The sequence below is a fragment of the Somniosus microcephalus genome, chromosome 12 (genome assembly GCF_052327205.1).
Source record: "Somniosus microcephalus isolate GS21.2 chromosome 12, FLI_Smic_1.0, whole genome shotgun sequence".
NCBI lineage: Eukaryota > Metazoa > Chordata > Chondrichthyes > Squaliformes > Somniosidae > Somniosus > Somniosus microcephalus.
In genome coordinates, this window is record NC_140998.1 from 212,547,793 (window position 1) to 212,564,988 (window position 17,196).

Consider the following 17,196-nt stretch of genomic DNA (forward strand, 5'->3'; position numbering starts at 1 on the left):
TATTGAACCTATGACCTCTGGTTATTGACCCACTCACCAGAGCGAACAGTCTTTCTCCCTCTCCTCTATCCCAACCTCTCAGTATCTTGAAAAACTCTATTAGGTCACCTCTTCATCTTCTCTGTTCCAAGGAGAACAGTCCCAACGTTTCCAACCTCTCCTCGTAACTGAAGTCCCTCATCCCTGGAATTTTTTGAGGATGTAACTGGTAGAATAGATAAGGGAGAACCAGTGGATGTGGTGCATTTGGACTTTCAGAAGGCTTTCGATAAGGTCCCGCATAAGAGATTAGCGTGTAAAGTTAAGGCACATGGGATTGGGGTAAGGTACTGACTTGGATAGAGAACTGGTTGGCAGACAAGAAGCAAAGAGTTGGAATAAACGGCTTTTTCCGAGTGGCAGGCAGTGACTAGTGGGGTACCGCAGGGATCGGTCCTTGGACCTCAGCTATTCACAATATATATTAATGATCTAGACAAGGGAACTAGATGTAATATCGCCAAGTTTGCAGACGACACAAAGCTGGGTGGGCGTGTGTGCTGTGAGGAGAATGCCAAGAAACTCCAGTATGATTTGGACAGGTTGGGTGATTGGGCAGATGCACGGCAGGTGCAGTATAATGTGGATAAATGCGAGGGTATCCACTTTGGTGGCAAAAACAGGGAGGCAAATTATTATCTGAACGGCAATAGATTGGGAGAAGGGGAAATGCAACGAGACCTGGGTGTCCTTGTGCACCAGTCGCTGAAGGTAAGCATGCAGGTGCAGCAGGCGGTTAAGAAGGTGTGGTAAACCACTGTTTGTATTCCTGTTTGTCCTGTTTGTATTCCACTGTGTACATGCCTGGACATGCCTCGGCTGACTCCTCCCACAGGTCCTAGTATAAAGGTGACTGCTCCCCAGCCCTTGGTATCCTGGACCGGTCGACCACTCGAGGCAGACCTCCATTCTGTTGTTAATAAAAGCCTTTAGTTACTCTTCTAACTCTCAGTCTTTTATGAGTAATTGATAGCGCATCAGAAGGCAAATGGTATGTTGGCCTTCATAGCGAGAGGATTCGAGTACAGGAGCAAGGATGTCTTGCTGCAATTATACAGGGCCTTGGTGAGACCACACCTTGAGTATTGTGTGCAGTTTTGGTCGCCTTATCTGAGGAAGGATGTTCTTGCCATGGAGAGTGCAGCGAAGATTCACCAGACTGATACCTGGGATGGCAGGAATGGCGTATGAGGAGAGATTGGGTTTATTGGGCTTATATTCGCTGGAGTTTAGAAGAATGAGAGGGGATCTCATTGAAACTTATAAAATTCTAACAGAACTAGACAGACTAGATGCAGGAAGGATGTTCCCGATGGCGGGCGAGTCCAGAACCAGGGTCACAGTCTAAGGATAAGGGGTAAGCCATTTAGGACTGAGATGAGGAGGAATTTCTTCACCCAGAGAGTGGTGAACCTGTGGAATTCTCTACCACAGAAGGCCGTAGAGGCCAATTCATTAAATATATTCAAGAAGGAGTTAGATATATTTCTTAAGGCTCAAGGGATGAAGGGATATGGGGAGAAAGCAGGGACAGGGTACTGAATTTGGATGATCAGCCATGATTGCATTGAATGGCGGAGCAGGCTCGAGGGGCCGAATGGCCTACTCCTGCTCCTATCTTCAATGTTTCTATATGAAGGAAATCTGTTGCCCATACCCGGCCTGGTCTACATGTGACTCCAGACCCACAGCAATGTGGTTAACTCTTAACCGCTCTCTGCGGTTCAAGAAGGCGGCTCACCACCACCTTCTCGTGGATGGGCAATAGGTGCCGGCCTTGCCAGCGACGCCCAGATCCCATGAACTAATTAAGAAAAAAGTGTACTTTTTTAACCACCTTATCAACCTGCCCTGCCACCTTTAATGATTGGTGTATATGAGTGCCAAGGTCTCTCTGCTCACCTACATGTAGAATCATAGACTAGTACAACACAGAAAGAGGCCATTCGGCCCATCGAGTCCACGCCCGCTCTTTCGAAGATCAATCCAGTCAGCCCCGTTCCTTCCCCATGTCCCCCTTGCAATTCTTTTCTCCTTCAAGTATTTATCCAATTCCCTTTTGAAGGCTGCTATTGAATCTGTATCCAGCACCAACGCTGCCTCCGCAAGATCCTGCAAATCCATTGGCAGGATAGGTGCACCAACGTCAGTGTTCTCGCTCAGGCCAACATCCCCATCATCGAAGCTCTGACCATGCTCGATCAGCTCCGATGGACGCGTCACATTGTCCGCATGCCCGATACGAGACTCCCAAAGCAAGCGCTCTACTCGGAGCTCCGACACGGCAAGAGAGCCCCAGGTGTGCAGACGAAACGCTTCAAGGACACCCTCAAAGTAACATCCCCACCGACACCTGGGAATCCCTGGCCCCAAGACCACACAAAGTGGAGGAGAAGCATCCGGGAAGGCGCCGAACACCTGGAGTCTCTTCACCGGGAGCAAGCGGAAGCCAAGCGCAGGCAGCGCAAGGAGCACACGTCAACCCAAGCACCCCACCCACCCGCCCCTTCAACCACTGTCTGCCCCACCTGTGACAGAGACTGTAGGTCCCACATTGGACTAATCAGTCACCTGAGAACTCATTTTTAATGTGGAAGCAAGTCATCGTCGGTTCCTGAGGGACTGCCTAAGAAGATCCACCGCCCTATCATGACCCATAGATGAAACCACGCGGTGTCACAATGATCAAGAGCTGTATTTTATTCTGATGACACCAGATTTATAAATTGCACGCCGGGAAGTGCGAACGTTACTAAGGAACACAATAGCTAAAGTCAGGGGACGTGGCGATGGCGGGGGCGTGCGGTCCAGTGCTGGGCGTCACGCGGTGGCTTTGTATCCAAACTACGCAAAGTCGAGGTCAACCCGCGGCCTTTGGGCCACGTTCCTGAAACGAGCCAGTGTGCTGTGCCCAGGTTTCCCCCTTCCACCTTGGGCGCGAAGGTTGACATGAATCAGTCATTCATGAAAGAAAGACTTACGAAATAATACTGAGCGGCCTACGGGTGGCGCTGTCCAGGGAGAGTATAAATACTCGGGCACGGGCCCAGCTTGTGCAGGACACAACTAGACCTCCATGTTGTAAAACAGTTGATTAAAGCTTTGTTTAACGCTTAGACCAAGTGCCTAGTAGTTTTCTTATGTCAAAGGTGTGCAGTTTTGGTCGCCTTATCTGAGGAAGGATGTTCTTGCCATGGAGGGAGTGCAGCGAAGATTCACCAGGCTGATACCTGGGTTGGCAGGAATGACGTATGAGCAGAGATTGGGTCGATTGGGCTTATACTCGCTGGAGTTTAGAAGAATGAGAGGGGATCTCATTGAAACTTATAAAATTCTGACAGGGCTGGTCGGACTAGATGCAGGAAGGATGTTCCCGACGGTTGGGGAGTCCAGAACCAGGGGTCACAGTCTAAGGATAAGGGGTAAGCCATTTAGGACAGAAATGAGGAGGAATTTCTTCACCCAGAGAGTGGTGAACCTGTGGAATTCTCTACCACAGAAGGCAGTTGAGGCCAATTCATTAAATATATTCAAGAAGGAGTTAGATATATTTCTTAAGGCTAAAGGGATCAAGGGATATGGGGAGAAGGCAGGGACAGGGTACTGAGTTTGGATGATCAGCCATGATCGCATTGAATGGCGGAGCAGGCTCGAGGGGCCGAATGGCCTACTCCTGCTCCTATCGTCTATGTTTCTATGTCCTTCCGGCTTCCCTGTCACGGTGCCGCGTAGGCAGAAGAGACGAGATATCCGTGATCCGGGATTCTGACAAGTCCGAGTTTTATTTTTTTTCTCCCGCCCCGCTGCGGCGGAGATCTGCGGCAGTCACAATCGGGTCCACTTGGCACCTCGGTCTGCACGCGAGGGCCGCTCTTTGGGTGGGGGGCGGACAAGCCGCAGCCGTCGCACGCCTAGCAGTGCAAGATTTTCAGGAAGGCCTTGCGGAACTCCACGTTGAAGGTGGTGTAGATGATGGGGTTGACGGCGCTGTTGACGTAGCCCAGCCAGGTGCAGGCGCTGTAGAGGGCGGGCGGGATGTAGCACCGCTGGCAGTGGACGTTCAGGATGTGGATGATGAAGAACGGCAGCCAGCAGATGATGAAGACCCCTGGAATCAGAGAGAAAAGAGGAGAGTGGGTCAGCACAATCCGGGCCGCCCGCGAGCCGGAAAGCCCAGCGACTAGGTGGTCCTCTCGCCCCGTTCGAAGGTCCTCAACCACGTGGCATAGGAACATAAGAACATAAGAAATAGGAGCAGGAATAGGCCACTTGGCCCATCGAGCCTGCTCCGCCATGCAATAAGATCATGGCTGATCTTGGGCTCAAAGCCACTTCCCCGCCCGCTCCCCATAACCCTTCACTCCCTTATCTTGCAAAAATCTGTCTATCTCCACCTTAAATGTATTTAATGACCCAGCCTCCACAGCTCTCTGGGGCAGAGAATTCCACAGATTTACGACCCTCAGAGAAGAAATTCCTCCTCATCTCAGTTCTAAAAGGGCGACCCTTTATTCTGAAACTGTGCCCCGAGTTCTAGATTTCCCCACGAGGGGAAACATCCTCTCTGCATCTACCTTGTCGAACCCCTCGGTATCTTATATGTTTCGATAAGATCCCCTCTCATTCTTCTAAACTCCAATGAGTATAGGCTCAACCTGCTCAACCTTTCCTCATAAGTCAACCCCCTCATCTCTGGAATCAACCTCGTGAACCTTCTCTGAACTGCCTCCAATGCAAGTATATCCCTCCTTAAATAAGGAGACAAAACTGTACGCAGTACTCCAGGTGTGGTCTCACCAATGCCCTGTACAGTTGTAGCAGGACTTCCCTGTTTTTATACTCCAACCTCCTTGAAATAAAGGCCAACATTCCATTTGCCTTTTTGATTACTTGTTGTACCTGCATGCTAACCTTTTGTGTTTCATGCACAAGGACCCCCAGGCCCCTCTGAACTGTAGCATTTTGTAATCTCTCGCCATTTAAATAATAATTTGCTATTTTATTTTTCCAGCCAAAGTGGATAACCTCGCACTTTCCCACATTATACTCCATCTGCCAAATGTTTGCCCACTCACTTAGCCTGTCTATATCCCTTTGCAGGTTCTTTGGGCTGGATTTTCATTGAGGAGTCGGGTAGGAGGCGGGACTACAACTTTCGGGGTTATAGTCCCGCCTCCATCGAGTTGTGGCCAACCCACGCGATTTTCCCCTGATTGACCTTGTTAAGCCCGCCCAGCGGGTTCAGCAGGCCAATTAAGGGCCACTCGGCAACAGGTGACGTCACAGATTGACATTTCATCTGTCAAGAGCTTTTGACAGAAGAAATAGCAGCAGGATGATTTAAAGATCTCCCCGGAACAGAAAGCTGAATGCTGGAACTTTTGACAGCTGGCGGCCATTCTGCTTTCTGTGCCGGTGAGATGAGGGACTCCCGAGACCTGAAGGAAGGAAGGCTGTAAAGGTAAGTAAAACTTCTTTAAACACTTTACACACACCAAACACACTTACCTCTGCACTCATGCACCCATCACTCACCTGAACACCGGACATCTCGACCCTTCCGAGCCCTTCAGCCCGACGGTCCGCCTCGCTAACTTGGCGTGGTTTGGAGCCGTCGGGAATCCCGCACTTCAGCAATAAAAATAGGGATTAGGCTAAAAACTGCCTGTTAACTACCTGTAAACAGGCAGTTAATTGGCACAAATTCCCTTCCCGCCTCGGGGAGGCGGGTCCCAGCGCGGGGCGGGTATCCGCCTCCTTTGAAACTGGCATGGAGGCGGGTTGGGGGCTGGTTGAGATCGGGACCCCCGATTTCAGGATTTTAACCCCCCACACGCCTCCAATCCCGCCTCGACGGCCCAATGAAAATCCAGCCCTTTGTGTCCTCTGCACAACTTGCTTTCCCACCCATCTTTGTATCATCTGCAAACTTGGCTACATTACACTCGGTCCCTTCATCCAAGTCATTAATGTAGATTGTAAATAGTGGCAACTGGCCACTCATTAATTGCTTGCGGTTGTTAAGTTCTTTGCTAAAGTTAACGTTGCATCTGTGATGCGCAAACTCAATATCTGCCGTCATCAGTAGGAAATGCAATTTTTGATCATTGCGACACCGTGGAACTTAACCTCTTCTTCTAGATCGCTGTGTCGCTGTGTAACTTGGCCTATTCCTTAGGACAAAGCAGCCCGCTTGATTGGCACCCCATCCACCACCTTAAACATTCACTCCCTCCACCACCGGCGCACCGTGGCTGCAGTGTGTACCATCTACAAGATGCACTGCAGCAACTCGCCAAGGCTTCTTCGGCAGTACCTCCCAAACCCGCGACCTCTTCCACCTAGAAGGACAAGGGCAGCAGGCGCACGGGAACACCACCACCTCCAAGTTCCCCTCCAAGTCACACACTATCCTGACTTGGAAATATATCGGCTGTTCATTCATCGTCGCTGGGTCAAAATCCTGGAACTCCCTCCCTAACAGCACTGTGGGAGCACCTTCACCACACGGACTGCAGCGGTTCAAGAAGGCGGCTCACCACCACCTTCTCAAGGGGCAATTAGGGATGGGCAATAAATGCCGGCCTTGCCAGCGACGCCCACATCCCAGGAACGAATAAAAAAAAGCTGTTCTAGATCATTGTGCAGCCCGCTATTCTAGATCATTATGGTACAACAGTATGGTGTACGGTTCTAGATTATCGCATTGTGCAGTCTAAGCTAGAGATCTAGATCAAGACAGCCTGAAGTGTATCACATTGTTCTATATTTCTTGAGGCTAAAGGGATCAAGGGATATGGGGAGAAAGCAGGGACAGGGTACTGAGTTTGGATGATGAGCCATGATCGCATTGAATGGCGGAGCAGGCTCGAGGGGCCGAATGGCCTACTCCTACTCCTATCTTCTATGTTTCTAAATTGCTGGGCTATTGCAAGGGGCAACATGCCACTCTGGATTATTGCAATTCCACTTCAGCCTTCCTGCCGCAAGCTGGTAGCAGGTAATGGGACAGTTCACACCCCAAGCCCGTGATCTTCCATCCATTCATTTCAACAGTTAGAAAAGCAGAACAAAAAATGAAAGAAAGATTCGCATCTCTCCAGCGCCTTTCACCATCTCCAGACGTCCCCAAGCACTTCACAGACAATGAAGTACTTTCTGAAGTGTGGTCACTGTTGTAATGTAGGAAACGCGGCAGCCAATTTGCGCACAGCAAGCTCCCACAAACAGCAATGTGATAATGACCACATCATCTGTTTTAATTATGTTGGTTGAGGGATAAATATTGGTCCCAGGACACCGGGGAGAACTCCCCCTGCTCTTCTTCGAAATAGTGCCCATGGGATTTTTATGTCCACCTGAGAGGGCAGACGGGGTCTCGGTATAACGTCACTATCTCCGACAGTGCGGCGCTCCCTCAGTACTGCCCCTCCGACAGTGCGGCGCTCCCTCAGTACTGCCCCTCCGACAGTGCGGCGCTCCCTCAGTACTGCCCCTCAGACAGTGCGACGCTCCCTCAGTACTGCCCCTCCGACAGTGCGACGCTCCCTCAGTACTGCCCCTCCGACAGTGCGGCGCTCCCTCAGTACTGACCCTCCGACAGTGCGGCGCTCCCTCAGTACTGCCCCTCCGACAGTGCGGCGCTCCCTCAGTACTGCCCCTCCGACAGTGCGGCGCTCCCTCAGTACTGACCCTACGACAGTGCTGCGCTCCCTCAGTACTGACCCTCCGACAGTGCGGCGCTCCCTCAGTACTGTCCCTCCGACAGTGCGGCGCTCCCTCAGTACTGCCCCTCTGACAGTGCGGCGCTCCCTCAGTACTGCCCCTCCGACAGTGCGGCGCTCCCTCAGTACTTCCCCTCTGACACTGCGGCGCTCCCTCAGTACTGCCCCTCCGACAGTGCAGCGCTCCCTCAGCACTGCCCCTCTGACAGTGCAGCGCTCCCTCAGTACTGCCCCTCCAACAGTGCAGCACTCACTCAGTACTGCCCCTCCCACAGTGCAGCGCTCCCTCAGCACTGCCCCTCTGACAGTGCAGCACTCCATCAGCACTGCCCCTCTGACAGTGCAGCGCTCCCTCAGTACTGCCCCTCCGACAGTGCAGCACTCCCTCAGCACTGCCCCTCTGACAGTACAGCGCTCCCTCAGTACTGCCCCTCCAACAGTGCGGCGCTCCCTCAGTACTGCCCCTCCGACAGTACAGCGCTCCCTCAGTACTGACCCTACGACAGTGCTGCGCTCCCTCAGTACTGACCCTCCGACAGTGCGGCGCTCCCTCAGTACTGTCCCTCCGACAGTGCGGCGCTCCCTCAGTACTGCCCCTCTGACAGTGCGGCGCTCCCTCAGTACTGCCCCTCCGACAGTGCGGCGCTCCCTCAGTACTTCCCCTCTGACACTGCGGCGCTCCCTCAGTACTGCCCCTCCGACAGTGCAGCGCTCCCTCAGCACTGCCCCTCTGACAGTGCAGCGCTCCCTCAGTACTGCCCCTCCAACAGTGCAGCACTCACTCAGTACTGCCCCTCCCACAGTGCAGCGCTCCCTCAGCACTGCCCCTCTGACAGTGCAGCACTCCATCAGCACTGCCCCTCTGACAGTGCAGCGCTCCCTCAGTACTGCCCCTCCGACAGTGCAGCACTCCCTCAGCACTGCCCCTCTGACAGTACAGCGCTCCCTCAGTACTGCCCCTCCAACAGTGCGGCGCTCCCTCAGTACTGCCCCTCCGACAGTACAGCGCTCCCTCAGTACTGCCCCTCCGACAGTGCAGCGCTCCCTCAGTACTGCCCCTCTGACAGTGCGGCGCTCCCTCAGTACTGCCCCTCCGACTGTGCGGCGCTCCCTCAGTACTGCCCCTCCGACTGTGCGGCGCTCCCTCAGTACTGCCCCTCCGACAGTGCGGCGCTCCCTCACTGTCAGCCTAGATTTTTGTGCTCAAGTCTCTGGAGTGGGACAAATTGCGCTGTGCGCAAATTGTCTGCTGCGTTTCCTACATTACAACAGTGACCACACTTCCAAAGGTACTTCATTGGCTGTAACATGCTTTGGGACGTCCTGAGGTTGTGAAACGAGCTGTGGAAATGCAAGTCACTCTTTCTTTTCAGCGGGCCTGGACTGCTTCATTACCTGAGGAACTGTGAATGGAGCTGAACTCTGTGCAACCATCAGCGAACATCCTCACTCCTGACCTTACGATGGAGGGACGGTCATTGACATGAATCTTGCCATTCATGTGAAAATGCCTTATGTAATAATAGTGGGCGGCCTGTTGTTGGCACTGTCCAGGGAGAGTATAAATACTCGGGCATGTGCCCAGCTTGTGCAGGACATTCTTCAACAGGAACCAGTGAAGGACAGAACTGGACCTCCATGTTGTAAAACAGTTGATTAAAGCTTTGTTTAATACTCAGACCAAGTGCCGAGTAGTTTTCTTACGTCAATCATTGTCGAAGTAGCTGAAGATGGTTGGGCCCGGGGCGCTGCCCTGAGGAACTCCTGCTGCGTTCAGTCCCACACTGCGACTGAACGCTGGCAGCTCTTCCCCTCTCGACGGCTTCCCTACTCACCCAAGACGATCGCCAACATCTGCGTCGCTTTCTTCTCCTTCTGCTGGGAGAGCCTCCCTTTGGTCGCCGACTTGAAGGAGGATGCCTGCTTCTCGTCGGACACCCGCTGCGCCTCAAAGGCCAGGTCAGTCCTCCTGAAGAACCTCGTTTGGCCGTCATTCAGCTCTGGGTCCATGGGTACCTCGATGGGGGAAGGGGCCTTAGAGTTGCTGGGCGTGAGGCAGGAGGCCGCAGGGGTCCCCAGCTGGTGGCCCAGCGCAGTTCCTTTGGACCTCGACCTCTCGTGCGGCCCCACGTAGCGCACTCTGTCGGATTCCTCGGAGCAGACCATCGCCTCTCGCACCAGGGTCTAAGAAAGAGGGAAAAGGGGTGAGAGCGACACCAGTAGCTCACAACAGAATGCACAGGAATTACAGGAGAGCCCAAGAAAGGCGTGGAACGAGAGAGGATCATTTCCTCCAAGCCTGCACTGTACATGGTGTGGCTTAATCTGTTCCTAGAATGGAAGGGGTTTGATCCATTGGGATTGTGTACAATGGGAGTGAATGGGAAGGGGTTTGGGTCCATTGGGATTCTGTATGGTGGGAGTGAATGGGAAGGGGTTTGGTCCATTGGGATTGTGTACAGTGGGAGTGAATGGGAAGAGGTTGGGTCCATTGGGATTGTGTACAGTGGGAGTGAATGGGAAGGTGTTTGGGTCCATTGGGATTGTCCGAGGAGCGATCCTTGCGGTACCCCACTAGTCACTGCCTGCCACTCGGAAAACGACCCGTTTATTCCAACTCTTTGCTTTCTGTCCGCCAACCAGTTCTCTATCCAAGTCAATACCTTGCCCCCAATCCCATGTGCCTTAATTTTGCACGCTAATCTCTTATGTGAGACCTTATCAAAAGCCTTCTGAAAGTCCAAATACACCACATCCACTGGTTCTCCCTTATCTATTTTACCAGTTACATCCTCAAAAAATTCCAGTAGATTAGTCAAGCATGATTTACCTTTTGTAAATCCATGTTGACTTTGTCCGATCCTGTCACTGCTTTCCAAGTGCTCTGCTATTACATCTTTTATAATAGACTCTAGCATTTTCCCCACTACCGATGTCAGGCTTACCGGTCTATAATTCCCCGCTTTTTCTCTACCACCTTTTTTGAATAGTGGGGTAACATTAGCTACCCTCCAATCCATGGGTACCGTTCCAGAGTCTATCGAGTTCTGGAAGATGATCAGCAATGCATCTACTATCTCTAGGGCCACTTCCTTAAGTACCCTGGGATGCAGACCATCAGGCCCTGGGGATTTATTGGCCTTCAGTCCCATCAATTTTCCTAACACCATTTCCCTACAAATACTGATTTCTTTCAGTTCCTCCCTTTCATCAGACCCTATGTTCCCCGGCATCTCTGGGAGGTTATTTGTGTCCTCCTTTGTGAAGACAGAACCAAAGTAGGTATTTAGTTGGTCTGCCATTTCCTTGTTTCCCATTATAAATTCCCCTGATTCTGACTGTAAGGGACCTACGCTTGACTTCACCAATCTTTTTCTCTTCACATATCTATAAAAGCTTTTACAGTCAGTTTTTATGTTCCCTGTTAGCTTACTCTCATATTCTATTTTCCCTTTCTTAATTAATCCCTTTGTCCTCCTTTGTTGACTCCTAAACTGCTCCCAATCCTCAGGATTATTGCTTTTTCTACCCAATTTATATGTCCTCTCCTTGGATCTTATGCTATCCCTAATTTCCCTTAGGGGTTTGGGTCTATTGGGATTGTGTACAGTGGGAGTGAATGGGAAGGGGTTTGGGTCTATTGGGATTGTGTACAGTGGGAGTGAATGGGAAGGGGTTTGGTCCATTGGGATTGTGTACAGTGGGAGTGAATGGGAAGGAGTTTGGGACCATTGGGATTCTGTACAATGCTAGTGACGAGTGTGAAGTTGGACCATTCTAACTGAACTGGGAATGTGCTTGTTTGCTCTGAGGATTTTGATGTCTCCAAATGAAATCAGTCCTCACCACTTTCTTCTTGTTGGCACTCGTGCTCCCACTTGCTTTGACCACGAACGTACAAAGTTTCACATCTTCGGGATGTGTGCACTTATTCTGAAATAGATAAACAAGGAAACAAGGAATGAAAGACCTCCAAATACACTTGGCACTAAAATGGGTACAAATATTCACAGGTTCGTACAGAAAATTCACAATTTTAATTCAGTGATATGTCCATTAATTAGGGCAATAAATCCTTCAAAAATTGCAGATTTCAAAATTGCATCTGACTGTGACAAGTGTACATTAACATTGCACAGCGTAAAAGCAAGACAATGTCCCATCAAACACTCTCAGGGCACGTACAGCACGGGTTAGATACAGAGTAAAGCTCCCTCTACACTGTCCCATCAAACACTCCCAGGGCAGGTACAGCACGGGTTAGATACAGAGTAAAGCTCCCTCTACACTGTCCCATCAAACACTCCCAGGGCAGGTACAGCACGGGGTTAGATACAGAGTAAAGCTCCCTCTACACTGTCCCGTCAAACACTCCCAGGGCAGGTACAGCACGGGTTAGATACAGAGTAAAGGTCCCTCTACACTGTCCCATCAAACACTCCCAGGGCAGGTACAGCACGGGTTAGATACAGAGTAAAGCTCCCTCTACACTGTCCCATCAAACACTCCCAGAGCAGGTACAGCACGGGGTTAGATACAGAGTAAAGCTCCCTCTACACTGTCCCATCAAACACTCCCAGGGCAGGTACAGCACGGGTTAGATACAGAGTAAAGCTCCCTCTACACTGCCCCGTCAAACACTCCCACGGCAGGTACAGCACGGGATTAGATACAGAGTAAAGCTCCCTCTACACTGTCCCATCAAACACTCCCAGGGCGGGTACAGCACGGGTTAGATACAGAGTAAAGCTCCCTCTACACTGTTCCGTCAAACACTCCCAGGGCAGGTACAGCACAGGGTTAGATACAGAGTAAAGCTCCCTCTACACTGTCCCATCAAACACTCCCAGAGCAGGTACAGCACGGGTTAGATACAGAGTAAAGCTCCCTCTACACTGTCCCATCAAACACTCCCAGGGCAGGTACAGCACGCGGTTAGATACAGAGTAAAGCTCCCTCTACACTGCCCCATCAAACACTCCCAGGGCAGGTACAGCACGGGTTAGATACGGAGTAAAGCTCCCTCTACACTGTCCCATCAAACACTCCCAGGGCAGGTACAGCACGGGTTAGATACAGAGTAAAGCTCCCTCTACACTGTCCCATCAAACGCTCCCAGGGCAGGTACAGCATGGGTTGGTACTTTTGAAGTGTGCTCAATGTTGTAACGTAAAAAACGTGGCAGCCAATTTTGCACACAGCAAGCTCCCACAAACAGCAATGTGCTAATGAGCAGATCACAACATAGTAATGTTGATTGAGGGATAAATATTGGATCCAGGACACCGGGGAGAACTCCCCCCCCCACTCTTCTTCGAAATAGTTCCATGGGATCTTTTACATCCACCTGAGAGGGCAGACGGGGCCTCGGTTTAAGGTCTCATCCGAAAGACGGCACCTCCGACAGTGCGGCGCTCCCTCAGCACTGCTCCTCCGACAGTGCGGCGCTCCCTCAGCACTGCCCCTCCGACAGTGCGGCGCTCCCTCAGTACTGCCCCTCCGACAGTGCGACACTCCCTCAGTACTGCCCCTCCGACAGTGCGGCGCTCCCTCAGCACTGCCCCTCCGACAGTGCGGCGCTCCCTCAGTACTGCCCCTCCGACAGTGCGGCACTCCCTCAGTACTGCCCCACCAACAGTGCGGCGCTCCCTCAGTACTGCCCCTCCGACAGTGCGGCACTCCCTCAGTACTGCCCCTCCGACAGTGCGGCACTCCCTCAGTACTGCCCCTCCGACAGTGCGGCACTCCCTCCGTACTGCCCCTCCGACAGTGCGGCACTCCCTCAGTACTGCCCCTCCGACAGTGCGGCGCTCCCTCAGTACTGCCCCTCCGACAGTGCTGCACTCCCTCAGTACTGCCCCTCCGACAGTGCGCCGCTCCCTCAGTACTGCCCCTCTGACAGTGCGGCGCTCCCTCAGTACTGCCCCTCCGACAGTGCGGCGATCCCTCAGTACTGCCCCTCCGACAGTGCTGCACTCCCTCAGTACTGCCCCTCCGACAGTGCGGCACTCCCTCAGTACTGCCCCTCCGACAGTGCTGCACTCCCTCAGTACTGCCCCTCCGACAGTGCGGCGCTCCCTCAGTACTGCCCCTCCGACAGTGCGGCACTCCCTCAGCACTGCGCTGGGATTGTCAGCCTAGATTGTTGTGCTCAAGTCTCTGGAGTGGGACTTGAACCCACGACCTTCTGACCAGGGCCAATACAGCGAGCAGCTTTGCCTCATTTCAGTCATTGTACTTTTTCTTGTCCAACCTTTATGGGGGCCAGGGTGTCCTGTTCCAAGGCGATGCTGTTCCTCTTTGTCGCCACCCGCTTCCTTCTTCGCCTCAGTACCACGTAGATCTGGACGTAAACCAACAGCGTAACAATGAAAGGAACGTAGAAGGAGACAATGGAGGAATAGACCACGAAAGAGGGATTCACAATGGCACAGATTGTCTCATCTCTTGGATCTGCAACGAGACAGAACCGTTTTCTGGTCTCCTTATTACAAAAAAGATATCGAGGCACTGGAGAAGGTACAAAAAAGATTCTGGTCTTTGTATACCTTGGTTAGACCACACTTGGAGCACCGTGCACAGTTCTGGTCTCCACATACCTTGGTTAGACCACACTTGGAGCACTGTGCACTGTTCTGGTCTCCACATACCTTGGTTAGACCACACTTGGAGCACCGTGCACAGTTCTGGTCTCCATATACCTTGGTTAGACCACACTTGGAGCACTGTGCACTGTTCTGGTCTCCACATACCTTGGTTAGACCACACTTGGAGCACTGTGCACAGTTCTGGTCTCCATATACCTTGGTTAGACCACACTTGGAGCACCGTGCACAGTTCTGGTCTCCGTATACCTTGGTTAGACCACACTTGGAGCACTGTGCACAGTTCTGGTTTCCGTATACCTTGGTTAGACCACATTTGGGAGCACTGTGCACAGTTCTGGTCTCCGTATACCTTGGTTAGACCACACTTGGAGCACTGTGCACAGTTCTGGTCTCCATACACCTTGGTTAGACCACACTTGGAGCACTGTGCACAGTTCTGGTCGCCATATACCTTGGTTAGACCACACTTGGAGCACTGTGCACAGTTCTGGTCTCCATATACCTTGGTTAGACCACACTTGGAGCACTGTGCACAGTTCTGGTCTTCGTATACCCTGGTTAGACCACACTTGGAGCACTGTGCACAGTTCTGGTCCCTGTATACCTTGGTTAGACCACACTTGGAGCACTGTGCACAGTTCTGGTCTCCATATACCTCGGTTAGACCACACTTGGAGCACTGTGCACAGTTCTGATCTCCGTATACCTTGGTTAGACCACATTTGGGAGCACTGTGCACAGTTCTGGTCTCCGTATACCTTGGTTAGACCACACTTGGAGCACTGTGCACAGTTCTGGTCTCCATACACCTTGGTTAGACCACACTTGGAGCACTGTGCACAGTTCTGGTCGCCATATACCTTGGTTAGACCACACTTGGAGCACTGTGCACAGTTCTGGTCTCCATATACCTTGGTTAGACCACACTTGGAGCACTGTGCACAGTTCTGGTCTTCGTATACCCTGGTTAGACCACACTTGGAGCACTGTGCACAGTTCTGGTCCCTGTATACCTTGGTTAGACCACACTTGGAGCACTGTTCACAGTTCTGGTCTCCATATACCTTGGTTAGACCACACTTGGAGCACTCTGTACAGTTCTGGTCTCCGTATACCTTGGTTAGACCACACTTGGAGCACTGTGCACAGTTCTGGTCCCTGTATACCTTGGTTAGACCACACTTGGAGCACTGTGCACAGTTCTGGTCCCTGTATACCTTGGTTAGACCACACTTGGAGCACTGTGCACAGTTCTGGTCCCTGTACACCTTGGTTAGACCACACTTGGAGCACTGTGCACAGTTCTGGTCTCCATATTATAAAAAGGATATAGAGGCACTGGAGAAGGTACAAAAAAGATTTACAAGGATGATACCAGAACTGAGAGGTTATAACTATCAGGAAAGATTGAACAGGCTGGGGCTCTTTACTCTCGAAAAGCGAAGGCTGAGGGGTGACCTGATGGAGGTCTTTAAAATTATGAGGGGATTCGATAGGGTAAACGTAGAGAAGATGTTTCCACTTGTGGGGGAGACCAGAACTAGGGGCCATCAATATAAGATGTGCAGTTTTGGTCGCCTTATCTGAGGAAGGATGTTCTCGCCATGGAGGGAGTGCAGCGAAGATTCACCAGACTGATACCTGGGATGGCAGGAATGACGTATGAGGAGAGATTGGTTCGATTGGGCTTATACTCGCTGGAGTTTGGAAGAATGAGAGGGAATCTCATTGAAACTTATAATGTTCTAACAGGACTAGGCAGACTGGATGCAGGAAGGATGTTCCCAATGGCGGGGGAGTCCAGAACCAGGGGTCACAGTCTAAGGATAAGGGGTAGGCCATTTAGGACTGAGATGAGGAGGAATTTCTTTACCCAGAGAGTGGTGAACCTGTGGAATTTTCTACCACAGAAGGCAGTAGAGGCCAATTCATTAAATATATTCAAGAAGGAGTTGGATATATTTCTTGAGGCTAAAGGGATCAAGGGATATGGGGAGAAAGCAGGGACAGGGTACTGAATTTGGATGATCAGCCATGATCTCATTAAATGGCGGAACAGGCTCGAGGGGCCGAATGGCCGACTCCTGCTCCTATCTTCTATGTTTCTATGTAAGATACTCATTAATAAATCCAATAGGGAATTCAGGAGAAACTTCTTTCGCCAGAGAGTAGTGAGAATGTGGAACTCACTACCACAGGGGGTGGTTGAGGCGAAGAGCAGAGATACATTTAAGGGGAAGCTGGATAAACACACGAGGGAGAAAGGAATAGGATATGGTGATGGGGTGAGATGAAGAGGGGTGGGAGGAGGCTGGTGTTGATGGGGTGAGATGAAGAGGGGTGGAAGGAGGCTGGTGTTCATGAGGTGAGATGAAGAGGGGTGGGAGGAGGCTGGCGCTGATGGGGTGAGATGAAGAGGGGTGGGAGGAGGCCGGTGTTGATGGGGTGAGATGAAGAGGGGTGGGAGGAGGCTGGTGTTCATGGGTTGAGATGAAGAGCGGTGGGAGGAGGCTGGTGTTGATGGGGTGAGATGAAGCGGGGTGGGAGGAGGCTGGTGTTGATGGGGTGAGATGAAGAGGGGTGGGAGGAGGCTGGTGTTGATGGGGTGAGATGAAGAGGGGTGGGAGGAGGCTGGTGATAGGGTGAGATGAAGAGGGGTGGGAGGAGGCTGGTGTTGATGGGGGGAGATGAAGAGGGGTGGGAGGAGGCTGGTGTTGATGGGGGGAGGTACTGAGGGAGCGCTGCACTGTCGGAGGGGCAGTACTGAGGGAGCGCCGCACTGTCGGAGGGGCAGTACTGAGGGAGCGCGCACTGTCGGAGGGGCA

General features: G+C 51.9%; 1 protein-coding gene across 1 annotated transcript in view; it reads right to left on the reverse strand.

The window, feature by feature from the left end:
* Positions 1-3,613: 3,613 nt before the first annotated feature.
* Positions 3,614-17,196, reverse strand: part of LOC147110020 (D(2) dopamine receptor A-like) — a 33,870-nt gene continuing 20,287 nt past the window's right edge. The window contains exons 4-7 of the mRNA XM_086004239.1: positions 14,017-14,207; positions 11,546-11,696; positions 9,599-9,901; positions 3,614-4,147 (exon numbers count right to left, since the gene is read on the reverse strand). Coding sequence (XP_085860365.1) covers positions 3,951-4,147; positions 9,599-9,901; positions 11,546-11,696; positions 14,017-14,207 — 842 coding nt within the window. The 3' untranslated portion in view covers positions 3,614-3,950. The remainder of the gene's footprint in view (positions 4,148-9,598; positions 9,902-11,545; positions 11,697-14,016; positions 14,208-17,196) is intronic.